The sequence below is a fragment of the Bos javanicus genome, chromosome 4 (assembly GCF_032452875.1).
Source record: "Bos javanicus breed banteng chromosome 4, ARS-OSU_banteng_1.0, whole genome shotgun sequence".
Taxonomy (NCBI): Eukaryota; Metazoa; Chordata; class Mammalia; order Artiodactyla; family Bovidae; genus Bos; species Bos javanicus.
The window spans coordinates 64,365,909-64,386,049 of NC_083871.1; the positions used below are offsets into that span (position 1 = coordinate 64,365,909).

Sequence of the window (20,141 nt, forward strand, 5' to 3'; positions counted from 1 at the left end):
ATTTTCCAAAGGCTTATCTCCTTTCCTTTAAGCTTCTGACACATCAGGCATCTTAGGTCTGTTACACTTAAAAAAAAGACTCCTAAATTTTCCTGTCCTAAATGTACAGGTTTCCATATTAAACAATGTTCAGTACATGACAATATACAGGAAATATATTTAATTCATAGTCTTTTTTTTTAAGAATGCACAAAAATGATACATAAGGGACTGACATACTCCAAGTAGTAAGACAAAACACTCGAATTAGTGGACTGTACTTACGAAACAAACTTTCCTACTTCCACTTGCAATATTGGATCTCGTAGATGCACTTCTAGAAGCAAATCCTCAGCTTGAGCTCCATCTCCTGTTTTTACAGGATGAGGATTAAAGATTCTTAGGTAGCCCATAAAGCTGCCCACAATAATTTTATCTGTAAAAAGGTGTTTTTAAAGACATAGGAAAAAACATTAGTCACAAAAATTTTTGAAAATAGAATTTCTAATGTCTAAAAGAAGAATCTAAAAATTATGCTCAACATCACTCATTATCAGAGAAATGCAAATCAAAACCATAATGAGGTACCGTCTCACACCAGTCAGAATGGCTGCTATCCAAAAATCAACAAACAATAAATGCTGGAGAGGGTGTGGAGAAAAGGGAACACTCTTACACTGTTGGTGGGAATGCAAACGAGTACAGCCACTATGGAGAACAGTGTGGAGATTCCTTAAAAAACTGGAAATAGAACTGCCTCATGATCCAGCAATCCTACTGCTGGGCATACACACTGAGGAAACCAGAATTCAAAGAGACACGTGTACCCCAATTTTCATTGCAGCACTGTTTATAATAGCCAGGACATGGAAGCAACCTACATGTCCATCAGCAGACGAATGGATAAGAAAGCTATGGTACATATACACACGGAATATTACTCAGCCATTAAGAAGAATACATTTGAATCAGTTCTAATGAGGTGGATGAAACTGGAGCCTATTATACAGAATGAAGTAAGTCAGAAAGAAAAACATCAATAGAGTATACTAACGCACATATATATGGAATTTAGAAAGATGGTAACGATAACCCTATATACGAGACAGCAAAAGAGACACAGATGTATAGAACAGTCCATTGGACTCTGTGGGAGAAGGCGAGTGTGGGATGATCTGAGAGAATAGCATTGAAACATGTATATTATCATATATGAAACAGATCGCCAGTCCAGGTTCGATGCATGAGGCAGGGTGCTCAGGGCTGGTGCACTGGGATGACCCTAAGGGATGGGATGGGGAGAGATGTGGGAGGGGGGTTCAGGATGGGGGACACATGTACATCCATGGCTGATTCATGTCAATGTATGGCAAAAACCACTACAATATTATAAAGTAATTAACCTCCAATTAAAATAAATAAATTTTTTTAAAAGAAATAAGACAATAAAAAAAGAGTCTAAAAATTAAAAGAATCCAGCTTTGTTTCATATACAAAGACCAATCTGCCAACAGAATATATAATTAAAGTGAACTAAATAGCTTTACATCACCAATATTCAAATATACTAATGTACTACACTTTTCTTAAGCCTTGATTTGTTTTCAGTAGCCATAATTCAGCACAAAGTAAGCCCTTTTAATAAAAGACTAGTATCAGGTTGTAAACTGATTTCATCATAGAGTGTCAACTCTACACCTGATTTTGGCTGTCAAAACACTGCATTAAAAATTATTCCAAGGCCTCACTAGACAGAGTGCTCTGATTTATAATATCTCGTCTCGGGTACAAAAGGGGAGAATGATAAGATAGGTATTATGGGTTGAACTATGTCCCTCAAAAAGATATGTTGAAGTCCTAACCCCTAGTAACTGATTTTATTTGGAAATAAGATCTTTACAGATGAACCCAAGTTACAATGAGGTCACACTTGAGTAAGTATGTGGTAGGACTCAATTGGAGAAGGAAATGGCAACCCACTCCAGTGTTCTTGCCTGGAGAATCCCAGGGACAGCACAGCCTGATGGGCTGCCGTCTATGGGGTTGCACAGAGTCAGACACGACTGAAGCGACTTAGCAGTAGCAGCAGCAAGACTCAATTAGTATCCTTATAAGAAGAGAAAACAAGGAAAGGATGGGGAGGAGAATGTCACATGAAGATACAAGGACAAGCAAGAAGATGATCATGTGACCACAGAGGCACGGATTGGAGTGATAATTCACAAGCCAAAGAATTATCGGAAACTGAAAGAGGCAAAGAAGGATCCTAGAGGCTTCAGAGATAGCATGGTCCTGCAGACACCTTGATTTTGGACTTCTAGACTCCAGACTGTGACAGAATAAATTTCTGTTGTTTTATGCCAGTCAATTTGTGGTACTTTGTTATGGCAATCCTAGGAAACTAATATTTTGGGTTGTTTTAAATCCCCAGATTAGTAGGGTACATTGACTTTTTTTCTATATACTGAAAAGAAGGAATTCTACACACTTTATTATTGAGAGCTTATTATGTGCCAGGCAATGGTCTAAGTAGCTTACATATATTAATACTAGCTCATTACCCTCATAATAATCCTCTGAGAGAGGTACTATCCTAGTAATTTCAATCGTGAATATAGATACATATGTCATTAAGAACCTGGTGCTACTATTCACAATAGCTAAGATATGGAAGCAACCTAAATATCCATCGACAGATGAATGGATAAAGAAGATGGGGTAAATATACATAGTGGAATACTGTGCTGTGCTGTGCCAAGTTGCTTCAGTCATGTCTGACTCTTTGCGACCCAATGGACTGTGGGGCACCAGGCTCTTCTGTCCATGTGATTCTCCAGGCAAGAATACTGAAGTGGGTTGTCATGCCCTTCTCCAGGGGATCTTCCCGACCGAGGGATCGAATCCATGTCTCTTATGTCTCCTGCCAGTGCAGGAGACATTGGCAGGTTCTTTACACCTAGCGCCAGCCACCTAGGAAGCCCAGTGGAATACTACTCAGCCATAAAAAAGAATGAAATAATGCCATTTGCAGCAATATGAATGGACCTAGATATCACCATCCTAAGTGAAGTAAGTCGAAGAAGAAAGACAAATATCACTATTATCATTTATATGGAATCTAAAATACAACAGAAATGAACTTATTTATAAAACAAACAGACCCATATACATAGAGAACAGATTTGTGGTTGCCAAGGGGGAAGAGGGATGGGGAAGGGATGAATTGGGAGTTTAGGACTAGCAGATGCAAATAATTATATACAAAATGGATAAACAACAAGGTCCTACTCTACAGCATAGAGAACTATATTCAATATCCTGTGATAACCACAATGGAAAAGAATATAAAGAAATATATATACACATATATATATAACTGAATCAGAGTGTCACACAGCACAAATTAACACAATACTGTAAATCAACTATAGTTCAATTAAAAAAAAAAGAATCTGGTTCTACATGATCTGATGGCAGCCTCAGAGGTTTACAAACTCTCTTGAGACATACTGGTTCCTGATTCTGACTAAGGCTTGGCCAAATGAACTCTCTACATTCAAGAGAGCTATGTCACTCTCCTTCCAATCTCTCTTTTGTTTGCATTTATCATAATTGTTTACTGTCACTTGTAGAAAAAAAAAATATTAACTGATATACAAAATTAGCACCAAGGAATAAACTACAGACACCAATTCCTTCAGGGATATTTAGAAATTCATTCTTGAGGTGAGTTGGGGCACAAAGCATTAAAACTCCTGTTCATAATTTATATGGAGTTAAACAGCATCGTACACAGTGACAGAACAGCTAATCAAGTTAACACCTCCAAGCATCTGGAACACTGTGCCCACTGCAGGTAACACTCTAGTGAACTGAACAGATGCTGCCAAATGAACAGGAAGGAGCAATGCCAAACCATATGTAAGATGGCGTTTTCTAAGGGCACTGGATAATTTAAAGTAAGAGAATGATAGGTTTTGACCAAAATTCTCATCTCAGGGTAAAACTAAGGGTCTTTGGGAGTCTGAGGAAACAATTTCTTACCTTATTTCACAGGGGGCTTAACCCCTAAGAATCTAGTTCGGGGATTAACACTAGAGGTTTTAAATTACAGTAACAAATGAGTTCACAGTCTCTCCAGGTTTCTTACATAAAAGTAAAGACAGTGATCAGAAAGAGTGGGGTTCACCTTCAACTGCCCCACCCTCAGGGGTAAGAGGAAGTCAGGATGGCCAAGCCCAGATGGTGACAACTTTAACCCCTAGAATTACAACGTGTGTGTATAATTATTAAAATAGTGGGATTATCATAGTAACCAGATCTCAGGTAACAGTCTAACTATCACAGATTTCAAGCTATAATTAACACAAGATCCCCAGGAATGGAACAAACAGGCAACTCACTAAGGCCTTTATTTCCCCAATGATTTCTCTCTTTTTATTACTGAGTACTATTTAATTGTAACAATGCATTAAGTGTGTTTATCAAATTAAGGCCTTTTTTGAAGTCTATAACCAAAAATATTCCAGGTCTATGAAAAAAAGGACTAATTCAAGCCACAATATCAGACAGTCATGGCATTGCACCAAACCCCATTGTTGCTGTTCATTCACTCAGTCGGTCTGACTCTTTGCAACCCCATGGACTACAATATGCCAGACTTCCCTGTCCTTCACTATCTCCCGGAGTTCACTCAAACTCATGTCCATTGAGTTGATAATACCATACTTAAGTCAATTTACAGCCTTGGAGTCACCTGAACAAAGACAGGGCTATGTATAGACTGCCGTAGCAGAGTCTGTATGCAATGCAGGAGATCCAGGTTCAATCCCTGAGTCAGAAATATCCCCTGGAGAAGGGAATGGCAACCCACTCCAGTATTCTTGCCTGGATTCTCCATGGACAGAGGAGCCTGGCAGGCTACAGTCCAAGAGGTCACAAAGAGTCAGATACAACTGTGTGACTAACACAATTACAACACCACACATGCCTAATATAAAGTTTCCTCAGATTCTTCCCTGTCGAACCAGTAGTCATTCATTCAAATGTACTTAACAAAGGTAAATACCCAACCTTTATGAGAACACTGAATATTGGCTCTAAATTACTACTAATTCTGGAAGCCCAGGAAGATATTGTTGCTGCCAATCATGTAGATTCATAATTATGATAAATTAACTTTCTAACTTATTTTACCCCAGTGGGGAAGCAAAGCCAATCTATGATTTCTCACTCAGTAACTGAGAGCCTAAAGGAAATATATTTCTGTAGAAAACTATGGAATAACCATTTGGTTCCCTAAGGTGTACAGTAAGGGATATTATAGTAAAAGGGCTATATAGAAGCCAGTGGAACTCCATCTCTCCAACAGGGAGAAAATCAAAATCAATACCATTTCTAAGCCTGATTTGAGATGGTCTCCTAAAATTTGATTCCAAAAAACTTAACTGTATATATGTGATAATTCCTATCAAAGAATTTTGGTTTAATAACTAAATTTGCTGATAAAAAAATCTAATTAATGGGTTTGAAAGAGTTAAGGGACTTCCCAGATGGCACTAGTGGTAAAGAACCCATATGACAATGCAGGAGACATAAAAGACGCAGGTTTGATCCCTGGGTTGGGAAGATCCCCCGGAGGAGGGCATGGCAACCCACTCCAGTATTCTTGCCTGGAGAATCCCATGGACAGGGGAGCTGGCAGGCTACAGTCCATAGGGTCTCAAAGAGTCAGATACAACTGAAGTGACTTAGCACTGAAGCACTGAAGCATAGAATTAAGGTTGATCAGTACAACTTAAAGGGCAACTCTAGATTCTTCTGTTATTCACAAACTGTTTTTTCTTGGAGCCAACTAATACATCCCAATCTTAGTAATGCCTTTTCTCCTTTACAATACACGGAGACCAACAGGAACAGCTTGCTTTCACTTAATAGGAGCAAGAGTATACATTTACAAGTATGACCACAATCCAATCCGCAGGACCCAGGACTGCCACATCCTCTCATAAGGGCTGCTGCTGCTAAGTCGCTTCGGTTGTGTCCGATTCTGTGAAACCCCATAGACGGCAGCCCACCAGGCTCCCCTGTCCCTGGGACTCTCCAGGCAAGAACACTGGAATGGGTTGCCATTTCCTTCTCCAATGCATGAAAATGAAAAGTGAAAGCGAAGCCACTCAATCGTGTCTGACTCGCAGCAACCCCAGGGCTTCAGCCTACCAGACTCCTCCATCCATGGGATTTTCCAGGCAAGAGTACTGGAGTGGGTTGCCATTGCCTCTACTCAAAAGGGCTGAATGGGGCTGAAAGAAATATGAGTGAAAGCCAGGGACCCCATGGGCCCTTCCCTGTACTGTCTGGATCAGTCATAAATGAAGCTACTATAATCCTCTTCAGGCAAGCACCAGTGTTCTAGATCCTTCAGGAATGAAGACCTAGGCCACAAAACAATTTCAAGACGCTAATACTATTCTTTCACTCTCTGATCACCTCCAAGAAAGTAGGGATCAACTGGCACTACTGTCTCAATTCCCAACCTAACCTGCAACAGGTGACCAGTTGCAAAACAGAAGGATGTAGCTCCCAACATGACTTCTTCAAGTTGCCATACAATTTTTCCTGCTCCTTCATCTTAATTTTTAAGTTTTTCTTTCTCTTCTTTTCCTCGACTATTAGTATTATGTATATATTAAACTGTGAACACAAATTGTATGTACCAATTATTCTAGAGGCAGTAGAATATCAGAACATAAATACTGGAATGACAAATGAAAGGGATAACACCCAGAGAGCCTAGTCTTGAAGAGCCAGGGCTCTCTGAAAGTGCCTCTGAAGCAGTAGGTGCACGGTTATCTTTCATTGCAGATGGGTAAGAATATGTGTGTGTGCAGTTGTACAAGGGACAGTTGCCCCACGTTAGGTATAAATGCTGAGAAGCTAAAAGTGATAAATGTAAGAACTATTTTTTAGTCTGCCTTATGTTTGTGTTTAACTCTGATTCTTGTAATAAACACACCCTCCAGGCCATAGGTTAGCATGTAATCTAAGCTGAACCATTCAGATTCTCTCAGGATGAAGGGATCCTTAATTTTCTCTCAATCTCCTCTCAGGACTGAAGAATCCTTCTTCTGTGAATCAAGTCAACTTCATCCAAAGCAATTTCAAGGTGCTAGCTAATACTATTCATTCACTCTCTGATCACCTCTAAGAAAGTAGGGATCGACTGGCACTACTGTCTCAATTCCCAACCTAACCTGCAAACTTCTCTTCATCTATGTCCATTCTTACCTTCTTGCCTTCTGTCACAGAGGAAAAAAGTTTCACACAAGCTTAAAGATAGCCCTTCCATCTGCACACCTCATCCCATCTCCTACTGTCTACTCTAGATCCCTTCTCTAGGAGAACGAATCTCATTCCTCTATGCTACACGTTCAGTTTTTCCCATTTCTCTTTTACCCTACATGGTCACCAATGATCATTCTCCCTCTTCCTTTCACAGCTGTTTCTTTAAAGGGCCATAAACACTCAGCCTTTCCCACCTCTCACTCCTTAACTCTCTGAAAATCTAGGTTTTGTTACCACTATGCCCATTTAGAAAACAAAGATCATGGCATCTGGTCCCATCACCTCATTGGAAATAGATGGGGAAACAGTGGAAACAGTGTCAGACTTTATTTTTGGGGGCTCCAAAATCACTGCAGATGGTGACTGCAGCCATGAAATTAAAAGACGCTTACTCCTTGGAAGGAAAGTTATGACCAACCTAGATAGCATATTCAAAAGCAGAGACATTACTTTGCCAACAAAGGTTCGTCTAGTCAAGGCTATGGTTTTTCCTGTGGTTATGTATGGATGTGAGAGTTGGACTGTGAAGAAGGCTGAGTGCTGAAGAACTGATGCTTTTGAACTGTGGTGTTGGAGAAGACTCTTGAGAGTCCCTTGGACTGCAAGGAGATCCAACCAGTCCATTCTGAAGGAGATCAGCCCTGGGATTTCTTTGGAAGGAATGATGCTAAAGCTGAAACTCCAGTACTTTGGCCACCTCGTGCGAAGAGTTGACTCATTGGAAAAGACTCTGATGCTGGGAGGGATTGGGGGCAGGAGGAGAAGGGGACCACAGAGGATGAGATGGCTGGATGGCATCACTGACTCAATGGACGTGAGTCTGAGTGAACTCTGGGAGTTGGTGATGGACAGGGAAGCTTGGCGTGCTGTGATTCATGGGGTCGCGAAGAGTCGGACACGACTGAGCGACTGAACTGAACTGAACTGATGCCCATTCATCCACCCTTACCAAGGACACTAATGAACCACTAGCTGCAAAACAATGTGGAAACGTATCAGTCTTTATGTCACTAAATCTCGCCTTCCAGGTGCCAGCCCAGCTGGCTCTCCTGCCTCTCTAACTGCCCAGGCAGAATCTATTATTGACTACCTTTCCCAAAGCTCCTCCCTGATTGTTCATTTTCTCCAAGTCATGGTCCTAAGGTTCCGTCCCTCTTGTTCCATCTTATCTCTGCATTTTTACCCTTCCCAGGGCTTCAAATACAATCATTCTGCTCATTCACTTCAAATACATACATTCTGCTCACTCCCAAATCTCTACTTCAGTTCTGCCAACCAGACGCTTCTATTTCAAACAGAACATGCTCAAAACTGCTCTCACTAAACTTCCACGTAAGGTCAACAGTAATAATTGTTAAACTTTAGTGTGCCACCATTCAACTTTGGAGCTTGTCAAAATGTAGATACCTAAGCCACTATCCAATCCATCTACCCTCCAGAGAATATGATCTTCGAGGATCCTGTACGCGTGGGACAGAAAATCTTCATACACAATAATCCCTTCAGAATATTATGATGTAGGTGGTCCAGGCTTTGAGAAATAATGATCAGTGTTTTTTTTGTTTGTTTGTTTTTTTCCTGTATGGAACACACAGAGAGAGAATGATTTCTCTATAGCATGCTCGGGAAAACAGAGGAAGCTGCTCATAGCTGGATGCAAATTAGGGGGACGCAGCATTTCAGCATACTGGTAACCCACTAGTGGCACCCCACCGGGAAGCTCTAATAAAAATAAGAAGTGAGCACCATGTTATTCAGATAACCAGTAAGTACAGTTTACAACCAAGTTGAGCTTTAAATAGTTTAGGCAGAGGTGGGTATGAAACTGTTTCTCTCTGGTAGGTATTTTTGTGGTATGACTCTTCTAGGCTGCCAAATTATAGGGGAATTACACATTTAAACAAACACTTGAGCAAAAGGCAGGGTTGATAATCATTAAAGAACCACTCAGGACATCCTCCAAATAGAAGACATTCACAGCTCCTATCAGTAGGAAGGCAGGGCCCAGATCTTCCTTAGATACAATGAAGTAGGCACTCAGAACAGCTTAGTGACTTCCACTCTTCATTGCTTATATCGTTTTCCCCTTTCACCGTACAACCCAAATTCTACTATTTTCATTGTAGGCAAGAGAAAGAAAATAAAGAGAAATGTAAAGGGGCAATATTTATATAAAATAAACAGAAGAAAAGTATTATAAGTTTTCTTTTTAAGAGGTCAGTGACTATATAGTCAGTAACTATCTTAATTACAAAAAAAAAAAAAAAGCTCATGGCTATAAATCATTTAAACCAAATATAAATTTCAAATAGCAATAATACAGACCTTAAATGTTTTAAAGACCACTTGATATATGAACATGCTGCTGCTGCTACTACTGCTGCTGCCAAGTCAATTCAGTCGTGTCCGACTCTATTCGACCCCATAGACGGTAGCCCACCAGGCTCCCCCATCCCTGGGATTCTCCAGGCAAGAACACTGGAGTGGGTTGCCGTTTCCTTCTCCAATTCAGGAAAGTGAAAAGTGAAAGTGAAGTCGCTCAGTCATGTCTGACTCTTAGTGACCCCATGGACTGCAGCCTACCAGGCTCCTCTGTCCATGGGATTTTCCAGGCAAGAGTACTAGAGTGGGGTGCCATTGCCTTCTCCGATGAACATGCAAAGAGGAGCAAATAATATAAGAATAAAATATAATATTGTTTCTAGTATCAAAATATAAAAATGAAAGCAATGATTTAAGAATTATTTTCTACAAAGAGAGAGATTAACATAATTTGTCCATTCTGGTTAACAGCTTTTAGATTCAATTTTAAATCATTTTTCTTGCAAATAATTTCTACAAAAGAAAAATTTTCAAAACTAAAAATGTTTTGCCAGTTCTACCCTACAACACCTGATTTTGCAACAAATAAAAATAAAGTAAATGATAGTCTATAATATTTTTCTGAGTTCCAGCAAATATGACAGAATCAACACAGACCAAAAAAATACAAACAACAAAACACAAGTAATAACTACATTTATCAGCCTGTTACCTAAATATTACTTATAAGGCAAATGATCTTAAAAACTGGGTCACTTTGTTTCAAAAAAAAAAAAAACTGGGACATAATCATGACAGTTCACCTAAGTTCTGTAAAGTATACATTTTTTTTTAAAGTCATTTTTATTTCATCCCTATAACATGCTTTGTTCCAACATGCTTGGTCATAAGTTTTTACCTTGTCCATTTCCAGTATTGTCAACATCAGCCAAACACAAACAGCCTTGATCAAATTCTTCTTTATCTCCCAGAACAGTAGACCACCAATCACGGGCTTTAAATAAAGACATTTTCGTTCACTCTAAAAAGAAAGCATTTGTTTATAATCAAAAGTGCAAGTCACAACAGGATTTATGAATTGATTAACCCCTACAGCATACAGAACAAACTAAACTTAGACCACTTTGAGAAAAAATATTGTATTTAACTCTAATTTTTTGATATTTTGTGGACATATGCGAAACCACAACTCCAAATGAGTGGAAACAGTCAAATATTTTGCCATGCCACTGGAAAGTGAAGCTGAGAAATTATACATTTATGTTTCATCAATTCTCTCCTCTGGGACATTTAGCAGACAACTGCACAAAGTAACATATTCTTTGAAGGATCAAGATCCAAATTCTACCAGTACTAGTCAGCACATAATTCAGCACTAGTCAGCACATAATTCCTAATTATGTGCTAATTAAAACACCTAATTTCCCTTCAGTTTGGTCATCAGAAAGACTGTAGCATCTCCTGTCACAATGAGCTGCTAAGAAGAGCAAATGAGATCAAATGCATCAATGACTAATACCGGAAGGGGTACATTCAGATCAGATCAGATCGGTCGCTCAGTCGTGTTCAACTCTTTGCGACCCCATGAATCACAGCACGCCAGGAAGCTTTCACTCTCTTTCCCCTAACTGTAGAAAGGAAGATGGAAGAGGAAATTCACACCAAAAAAACAACTAGGAAATGTGGGCTGTAGGTCTACTTATAGCACTAATTACCTGTGTGTCCTCAGGCAACTCACGTAACCCCCTTTGCACTTTGATTCCTCATCTAAAATGAGGATACACCAGCCATACCACTGGGCTATGGATGTGGTGGATGTGAAAGCACACTGGACCTTTTAAATTACAGTACAAACCACATAGGGGGTTTCCCAGGTGGATCAGATGGTAAACAACCTGCCCGCAATGCAGGAGATTCAGGTTCAATCCCTGGGTATGGAAGATCCCCTGGAAAAGGGAATGGCAACCCACTGCAGTATTCTTGCCTAGAGAATTCCATGGTCAGAGAAGCCTGACAGGCTATATAGTCCATGGGGTCACAAAGAGTCAGACATGACTGAGTGACTAACACTTTTTAGGGCTTCCCTGGTGGCTCAGACAGTAAAAAATCCACTTGCAGTGTGGGAGACCTGGGTTCAATTCCTGGGTTGGGAAGATCTCCTAGAGGAGGGCATGGCAACCCACTCCAGTATTCTTGCCTGGAGAATCCCCATGGACAGAGGAGCCTGGCAGGCTACAGTCTACGGGGTCACAAAGAGTCAGACATGACTAAGCAACTAAGCACACACATCACATACCCACCCTGGGATTCTATGAGAATTTATTTAGCTTCCTTCAAGATACACTGATTTAAATGATAGTTAGGATAAGCAGTCAACTCTTTTCATTCAAAGAAGCTCTGTTCTATAAGGTGGCAGCAACCATTGAATTTGCAAACACTGAACCATTGCTTCCAGAGGAAATAGAGGGTTAGAGTCATACAAGCTTCTATTCACAGCATTTTCAGCAACCAATCAATACATAATTTTGTTTCTTGTGTGTTTCTGTTTAAAGATAGTTTTTTTATATACTGCTGGTTCATTAACATTGATCTCAATGACCAACCACGCTACAACTCATATTTGAAGACAACTTATCTACTATATGTATTTTCTCCATAGAGTCCATCACAGCCTTCTTGCACTTAGAAACATTAGAGAGTACGTTAGCACTACTCTGGGGGACAATTTTAAATAGCAATATCACACACACACATACACAAAACTCAAACCACAGAGTTGGAATAAGTAGACTACGTAGGCACTAAGTAGACTACAAAAAAAAATGGAGAGCAGAGACAACACAAGAAGGCAGAGAGTTGCTGTGTTGGACATCAGCTGGGAATATCCATATCAAGTGACTCAGATTTTTTCCCACTCTGCCCACAGCCATGAATGACACCAAAAGCACTATGAATATTGCTTTGGGATTACAAAAAATTTTGGTGAGCAGAAAAACTCACAAATACAGAATATGCAAATAATGAGGATCGCCATACTTTTTTTAAAAGGTAGATCAATCTGCTTCTTTCAGTAAGCCTTCCACACAGGTTAAACACAGAAATCAAGATTACTTGTATTCATAGAGTTGGCTAAGAAATTAGCTGACCATAATATGGTGGTAAAAAGTACAGCTTCCGGAGGCAGTTGATGTGAGTTTGAATCCCTGCTCTACCATATACTAACCAGGCAACCAGATGCAGGTTACTAAAAGTTACTGAATCTCTCTATACTTTGGCTTCCTCATTTGTTAATACAAAATAAAGGTAAGAACGGTATGTGAAGACTGAATAAAAGCACAGTAGAGTCAGCCTACAAAATAGGAGCAAGTATCTGCAAATCATGTATCTGAAAAGAGCCACAATACACAATACATAAAGAACTGGTAAAGTTCAACAACAACAACAAAATTTAAATGGGCAAAGGAGTTAAGGAGACATTTATCTAAATAAGATAGACAAATGGACAACAAGTACATGAAACAATGCTCAACATCACTAATCATTAGAGATATGCAAGTTAAAACCACAATGAGATACTACCTCACATCCATTAGGATGGCTATTAACAAAAATAATAAGTGTTAGCAATGATGTAATCAAACCCTTGTGCACTGCTGGTAATAATATAAAATGATGCTGCCACTGTGGAAACAGTCCGGTGTTTTCTCAAAAAATTAAAAATTTAAATTACCATTTGATCCAGCAGTTCCACTTATGGGAATTCATTTGGCTGTATTAGCCAAATGAACTGAAAGCAGTTTCTCGAAGAGATATTTGTACAACCATGTTCATGGCTCAGTGGTAAAGAATCCACCTGCAATGCAGGAGACCTAAGAGATGCAGGTTCAATCCCTGGATAGGGAAGATCCCCTGGAGGAGGGCATGGCAACCCACTCCAGTATTCTTGTCTGGAGAATCCCATGGACAGAGGAGCCTGGTGGGCTACAGTCCATAGGGTCACAAGAGTTGGATATGACTGAAGCATCTAAGCACGTACACATACATATGTTTATAGCAGCATTATTCACAAGAGCCAAAGGTAGAAACAAACCACCTGTGTCCATTGGCAAATAAGTGGATAATCAAAATTTAGTATATACATACAATGGAATCTGTTTGGTGGAGCAGTACTCTATTTTGTTGAAGTATAGTTGATTTACAATGTTGTGTCAGTTTCTGGTGTATAGCAAAGTGATTCAGTTGTGTGTGTGCATATATATATACATACTTACATATATATAGCTTCCATTATGGTTTAGTACAGAATATTGAATATAGTTCCCTGTGCTATACAGTAGGACCTTGTTGTTTATCTATCTTATATATAGTAGTATGTATCTGCTAATCTCAGCTTCCTAGTTTATCTTTACCCCCACCTCCCCTTTCCCTTTAGTAACCATAAGTTTGTTTTCTATGTCTGTGAAGTCTGTTTCTGTTTCATAAGTAAGTTTATTGTGTCATATTTTAGACTCCATATATAAGTGCTATCATATTTGCCTTTCTCTGACATTTCATTTAGTATGATAATCTCTAGGTTCATACATGTTGCTTCAGATGGCATTATTTCATTCTTTTTATGACTGAGTAGTATTCCACTGTGAGAGAGACATAGAGTGAGTGTGTGTGTGTGTGTGTGTGTGTGTGTGTGTGTGTATGTGTGTACCCTACATCTTCTGTATTCATTCATCTATTGATGGACATTTAGGTTCCTTCCGTATCTTTTGTGTGTGTCTGTGCTCAGTCTCGTCCTACTCTTTGTGACCTCTTCTTTGAGACGTCACAGATTGTACCCCTCAAGGCTCCTCTTTCCATGGAATTCTCCAGGCAAGTATATTGGGGTGGGTTGCCATTCCCTTCTCCAGGGGATCTTCCGGACCCAGGGATTGAACCCAGGTCCCCAGGATTGCAGGAGGATTCTTAACCATCTGAGGGAAGCCCAGAAGTCCTAAGAGGTTGCTTTTTCCTTTACTTCATTATTTTTTTATTGAAGTATATGTGAGTTCCAATATTAAATAAGTTTCAGGTGTATAGCACAGTGATCCAGTATTTTTATAGATTATATTCCACTAAGAGTTATTACAAAGGGATTTCCCTGGTGGTCCAATGGTTAAGACTCTATGCTTCCCAGTGCAGAAGGCATGAGTTTGATCCCTATTATGGAACTAAGATTCCACATGCTATGAGCACAACCAAAAAAAAAATGTTTTTACAATATAATGACTATAATTCCCTGTGCTGTACAACTTATCCCTGTTGCTTATCTACCTTTTTAACTTTTTATTGGATTATAGTTGATTTACAAAAAGGTTGCATTTTAAATAATTTCATTTCTGCAACATTTTCAAAATTACAAAATTAAGCTGACGGAGAACAGATCAGTGGTTATCAAGGTTAAGAGAGGGTATGACTTTAAAGGATTAATGCAAAGGAATTTCTTTGAGGTGATGAAAAAGTTCTAGAACCAGACTTTGGTGGTGGTTCCATGGCATAAATTTTATTTCTTAGAGCAGTATTCCTACAAAAAAAAAAAAAGTGTATGTAATATAAAACACGGTGAGATTGAAATAAGATCTGTAATTTAGCTATAGTACTAAATAGAGTATAGTTGCTGTTGTTCAGTCGCCCAGTCATGTCTGACTCTTTGCGACCCCATGGACTGCAGCACACCAGGCGTCCCTGTCCCTCCCCATCTCCCAAAGTTTGCCCATTGCATTGGTGATGCCAGCCAGCCATCTCATCTTCTGATGCCCTCTTCTCCTTCTGTCCTCAATCTTTCCCAGCATCAAGGACTTTCCAGTGAGTCAGCCATTTGCATCAGATGACCAAAATACTGGAGTTTCAGCTTCAATATCAGTCCTTCAAATAAGCATTCAGGGTTGATCTCCCTTAAGATTGACTGGTTTGATCTCCCTGCTGTCCAAGGAACTCAGGAGTTCCTTGGACAAAGGTGTCAATTCTTCAGCACCCTGCCTTCTTTACGGTCCAGCTCTCACAACCATACGTGACCACTGGGAAAATCATAGCCTTGACTATACGGACGTTTGCTGGCAGAGTAATGTTTCTGCTTTTCAACACACTGTCTAGGTTTTTCATAGCTTTCCTCCCAAAAAGCAAACGTCTTCTGATTTCATGGTTGCAGTCACCATCCACAGTGATTTGAGAGCCCAAGAAGAGGAAATCTGTCACTACTTCCACCTTTTCCCCTTCTATTTGCCATGAAGTAATGGAGCCAGATGCCATTATCTTAGTTTTTTTTTTAATTTAGTTTTAAGCTGGCTCTTTCACTCTCCTCCTTCACCCTCATCGAGAGGCTCTTTACTTCCTCTTCACTTTCTGCCATTAGAGTGATATCATTCACCTATCTGAGGTTGTTGCTGTTTCTCCCACCTATCTTGATTCTAGCTTGTAACTCATCCAGCCGGGTATTTCTCATGATGTGCTCAGCATATAGGTTAAACAAACAGGGTGACAGCAGATGGCCCTGTCGTACTCCTTTTTCAATCTTGAACCAATTAGTTGTTCCATGCAGGGTTCTAATTGTTGACTCTTGACCCGCATACAGGTTTATCAGGAAACAGGTAAGATGCTCTGGTATTCTCATCTCTTTAAGAGCTTTCTTCAGTTTATTATGATCCACACAGTTGAAGGCTTTGGCATAGTCAATTAAACAGAGGTAGGTGTTTTACTGGACTTTCCTAGCTTTCTCTATGATCCACTGAATGTTGGCAATTTGATCTCTGGTTCCGCTTCCTTTTCTAAACCCAGGTTGGACATCTGGAAGTTTTTGGTTCACATAATGCTGAAGCATAGCATGCAAGATTTTAAGCATGACCTTACTAGCATGGGAAATGAGTGCAACTGTCCAATTATTAGCACATTCTTTAGAACTACTCTTCTTGGGAATTGGGATGAGGATTGACCTTTTCCAGTCCTGTGGCCACTGCTGGGTCTTCCAGATTTGCTGACATATTGAATGCAACACCTTGATGACATCATCCTTTAGGGTTTTGAATAGTTCTACTAGAATTCCATCGCATCCACTAGCTTTATTAACAGCAATGCTTCCTAAGGTCCACTTGACTTTGCTCTCCAGAATGTCTGACTCTGGGTGAGTGACCACACCATCATAGTAATCCAGTTCATTAACATCTTTTTGGTACAGTTCTTCTATGTATTCTTTCCATCTCTTCTTGATCTCTTCAATAATCAGGGGAAAGACTAGAGAGTTCTTCAGGAAAATTGGAGCTATCAAGGGAACATTTTGCCCAAAGATGGGCACAATAAAAGGACAGAAACAATGGGGACCTAGTAGACACTGGAGAGATCAAGAAGAGATGGAAAGAATACACAGAAGAACTGTACAAAAAAGATCTTAATGAACAGGATTACTGTGATGGTCGTGGGTGGCTCTACATGGCATGGCTCAATATTTATTGTACTAATGTCAATTTAATGGCTTTGATAATTGTACTTTATCACTGGGAAACCACTATTTTTGCAGCTTCTATGTGATCGTAAAATCCTTTCAAAGTGACAACTTTAAAGAAACAACGGGGTAGGGGAGAAAGAAAATTCCATGTAAGGCCCTCTCTTTATGTTAAAAAAGAAAGCAGTCAGGTAAAGGCAAGGTGTTGATGAAAATTAAGGAAAAATACCTAGCAGGTAAGTAAACTTAAGTTTTAACATGTGGGAGAGTTTCTGAAAAACCATCTGTATCACCTGTTATTAATAATGGCACTACGTAAAACCATACAGATTTCCAGATGACTAAACTTCAAATCTCGTAGCAAATATTCAAAACCATAATAAACACTTCTATTATACTTTTATTGAGTTTTTTAATTTGAGAGGGATGTAACATATTTAATAAATGCCATATATTTCCATTACATACTTGAGATACATTGGAAAATTGTAACACATCATACCATTGGACTGCCACAATAAAGACACATCATTCTCTTGCAGCCCAGGGCAGAATATGACCCCAATTCAACACCATTCAATGATTCACTAGGAGGTCTCACAACACTCAGCATATAGTCATCATCATGGCTATGATATATTACTTAAAAGGACAAAAAGCATAATCAGGAAGGGTGAAAACTATATGTACCTGTAGTTTTAATATAAACACACATGACTTCATCAGATGAAAATACCTATTATGTGAACATGGCCTTAAAAACCTTTGTTAGTGAACAAATTTTTTCAGCTTGCTAGAATAAAGGTGAGTGGGGGGAGGAATCTCCAATATGAAAAACTAACTCTCCAACACTGTGTGTAAACGGAACTGTTCTAAATCAAGCAGTAATTTCTCATGGACTTCTATCATAAAATTGAATATCTATACTTATTAACAAAATACAACTGGCAACATTTAGTTCCTTCCTGTTTCTCCTGCTCTATCAATTTCTCCTTAGACATCTACCACTTCATTAGCTTCTGAAAGTCCTCCTTTTCTAGATTATTTAGCTTTGCTACCCCAAGTGTAGTCCCTGGACTAGCAGGTCAGCAACACCCAAGAGCTTGTGAAAACTGAGAATCCCAACTCCACCCCAAACAACATCCCCAAGTGATTCACATGCACCTTAAAGTTTGAAAACCACTAGTTGAACTGATACCTGATACCCTATGTGGATGTTTTCTTACAGCAATGCTCTACTTCTCTTCATTTTTCCTGTGTCCCCTGCCACTAGTCATCTTTCCAAAGTTGAGGAAAAAAGACTCACTTTTAAAATCAAGAGCCTCCACAGCTAGAAGGTACTTATCAATCAGCTAGTCTTCTCATTCTATAGGTATATGACTCCCCTAAGTTCAGTTCAGTTCAGTCGCTCAGTCATGTCCGACTCTTTGCGACCCCATGGACCAGAGCACACCAGGTCTCCCTGTCCATCACCAACTCCCAGAGTTTACCCAACTCATGTCCACTGAGTCAGTGATGCCATGAGACTATCTAATCCTCTGTTGTCCCCTTCTCCTTCAGCGTTCACTCTTTCCCAGCATCACAGTCTTTTCCAGTGAGTCAGCTCTTCGTATCAGGTGGCCAAAATATTGGAGTTTCAGCTTCAACATCAGTCCTTCCAATGAACACCCAGGACTGATCTCCTTTAGGATGGACTGGTTGGATCTCCTTGCAGTCCAAGGGACTCTCAAGTCTTCTCCAACACCACAGTTCAAAAGCATCAATTCTTCAGTGCTCAGCTTTCTTTATAGTTCAACTCTCACATCCATACATGACCACTGGAAAAACCATAGCCTTGACTAGACGGACCTTTGTTGGCAAAGTAATGTCTCTGCTTTTGAATATTCTGTCTAGGTTGGTCATAACTTTCCTTCCAAGGATTAAGCGTCTTTTAATTTTATGGCTGCAGTCACCATCTGCAGTGATTTTGGAGTCCTCAAAAATAAAGTCTGACACTGTTTCCATTGTTTCCCCATCTATTTGCCATGAAGTGATAAGACTGGATGACATGATCTTCGTTTTCTGAATGTTGAGCTTTAAGCTAACTTCTTCACTCTCCTTTTTCACTTTCATCAAGAGGCTCTTTAGTTCTTCTTCACTTTCTGCCATAAAAGTGGTATCATCTGCATATCTAAGATTATTGATATTTCTCCTGGCAATCTTGATTCCAGCTTGTGCTTCATCCAGCCCAGTCTTTCACATGATGCACTCTGCATATATGGAGAAGGCAATGGCACCCCGCTCCAGTACTCTTGCCTGGAAAATCCCATGGACGGAGGAGCCCGGTAGGCTGCAGTCCATGGGGTCGCTAAAAGTCGGACACAACTGAGTGACTTCACTTTCACTTTTCACTTTCGTGCATTGGAGAAGGAAATGGCGGCCCACTGCAGTATTCTTGCCTGGAGAATCCCAGGGACAGGGGAGCCTGGTGGGCTGCCATCTATGGGATCCCATAGAGTCGGACACGACTGAAGCAACTTAGCAGCAGTAGCAGCACTCTGCATATAAGTTAAATAATCAGGGTGACAATATACAACCTTGACATACTCCTTTTCTATTTGGAACCAGTCTGTTGTTCCATGTCCAGTTCTAACTGTTGCTTCCTGACCTGCATACAGGTTTCTCAAGAGGCAGGTCAGGTAGTCTGGTATTCCCCTCTTTCAGAATTTTCCACGGTTTGTTGTGATCCACATAGTCAAAGGCTTTGGCATAGTCAATAAAGCAGAAATATATGTTTTTCTGGAACTCTCTTGCTTTTTCCATGATCCAGTGGATGTTGGCAGTTTGATCTCTGGTTCCTCTGCCTTTTCTAAAACCAGCTTGAATATCTGGAAGTTCACGGTTCATGTATTGCTGAAACCTGGCTTGGAGAATTTTGAGCATTACTTTACTAGCATGTGAGATGAGTGCAATTTGTGTGGTAGTGTGAGCATTCTTTGGCATTGCCTTTCTTTGGGATTGCAATGAAAACTGACCTTTTCCAGTCCTTTGG

General features: G+C 39.9%; 1 protein-coding gene across 3 annotated transcripts in view; it reads right to left on the reverse strand.

Annotated features, from left to right (window-relative positions):
• Nucleotides 1-20,141, reverse strand: part of BBS9 (Bardet-Biedl syndrome 9) — a 476,883-nt gene that overhangs the window by 444,383 nt on the left and 12,359 nt on the right. For all 3 annotated transcript variants that reach the window (XM_061414167.1, XM_061414166.1, XM_061414165.1), the window contains exons 2-3: nucleotides 10,544-10,666; nucleotides 265-415 (exon numbers count right to left, since the gene is read on the reverse strand). In XM_061414167.1, coding sequence (XP_061270151.1) covers nucleotides 265-415; nucleotides 10,544-10,655 — 263 coding nt within the window. In that variant the 5' untranslated portion in view covers nucleotides 10,656-10,666. The remainder of the gene's footprint in view (nucleotides 1-264; nucleotides 416-10,543; nucleotides 10,667-20,141) is intronic.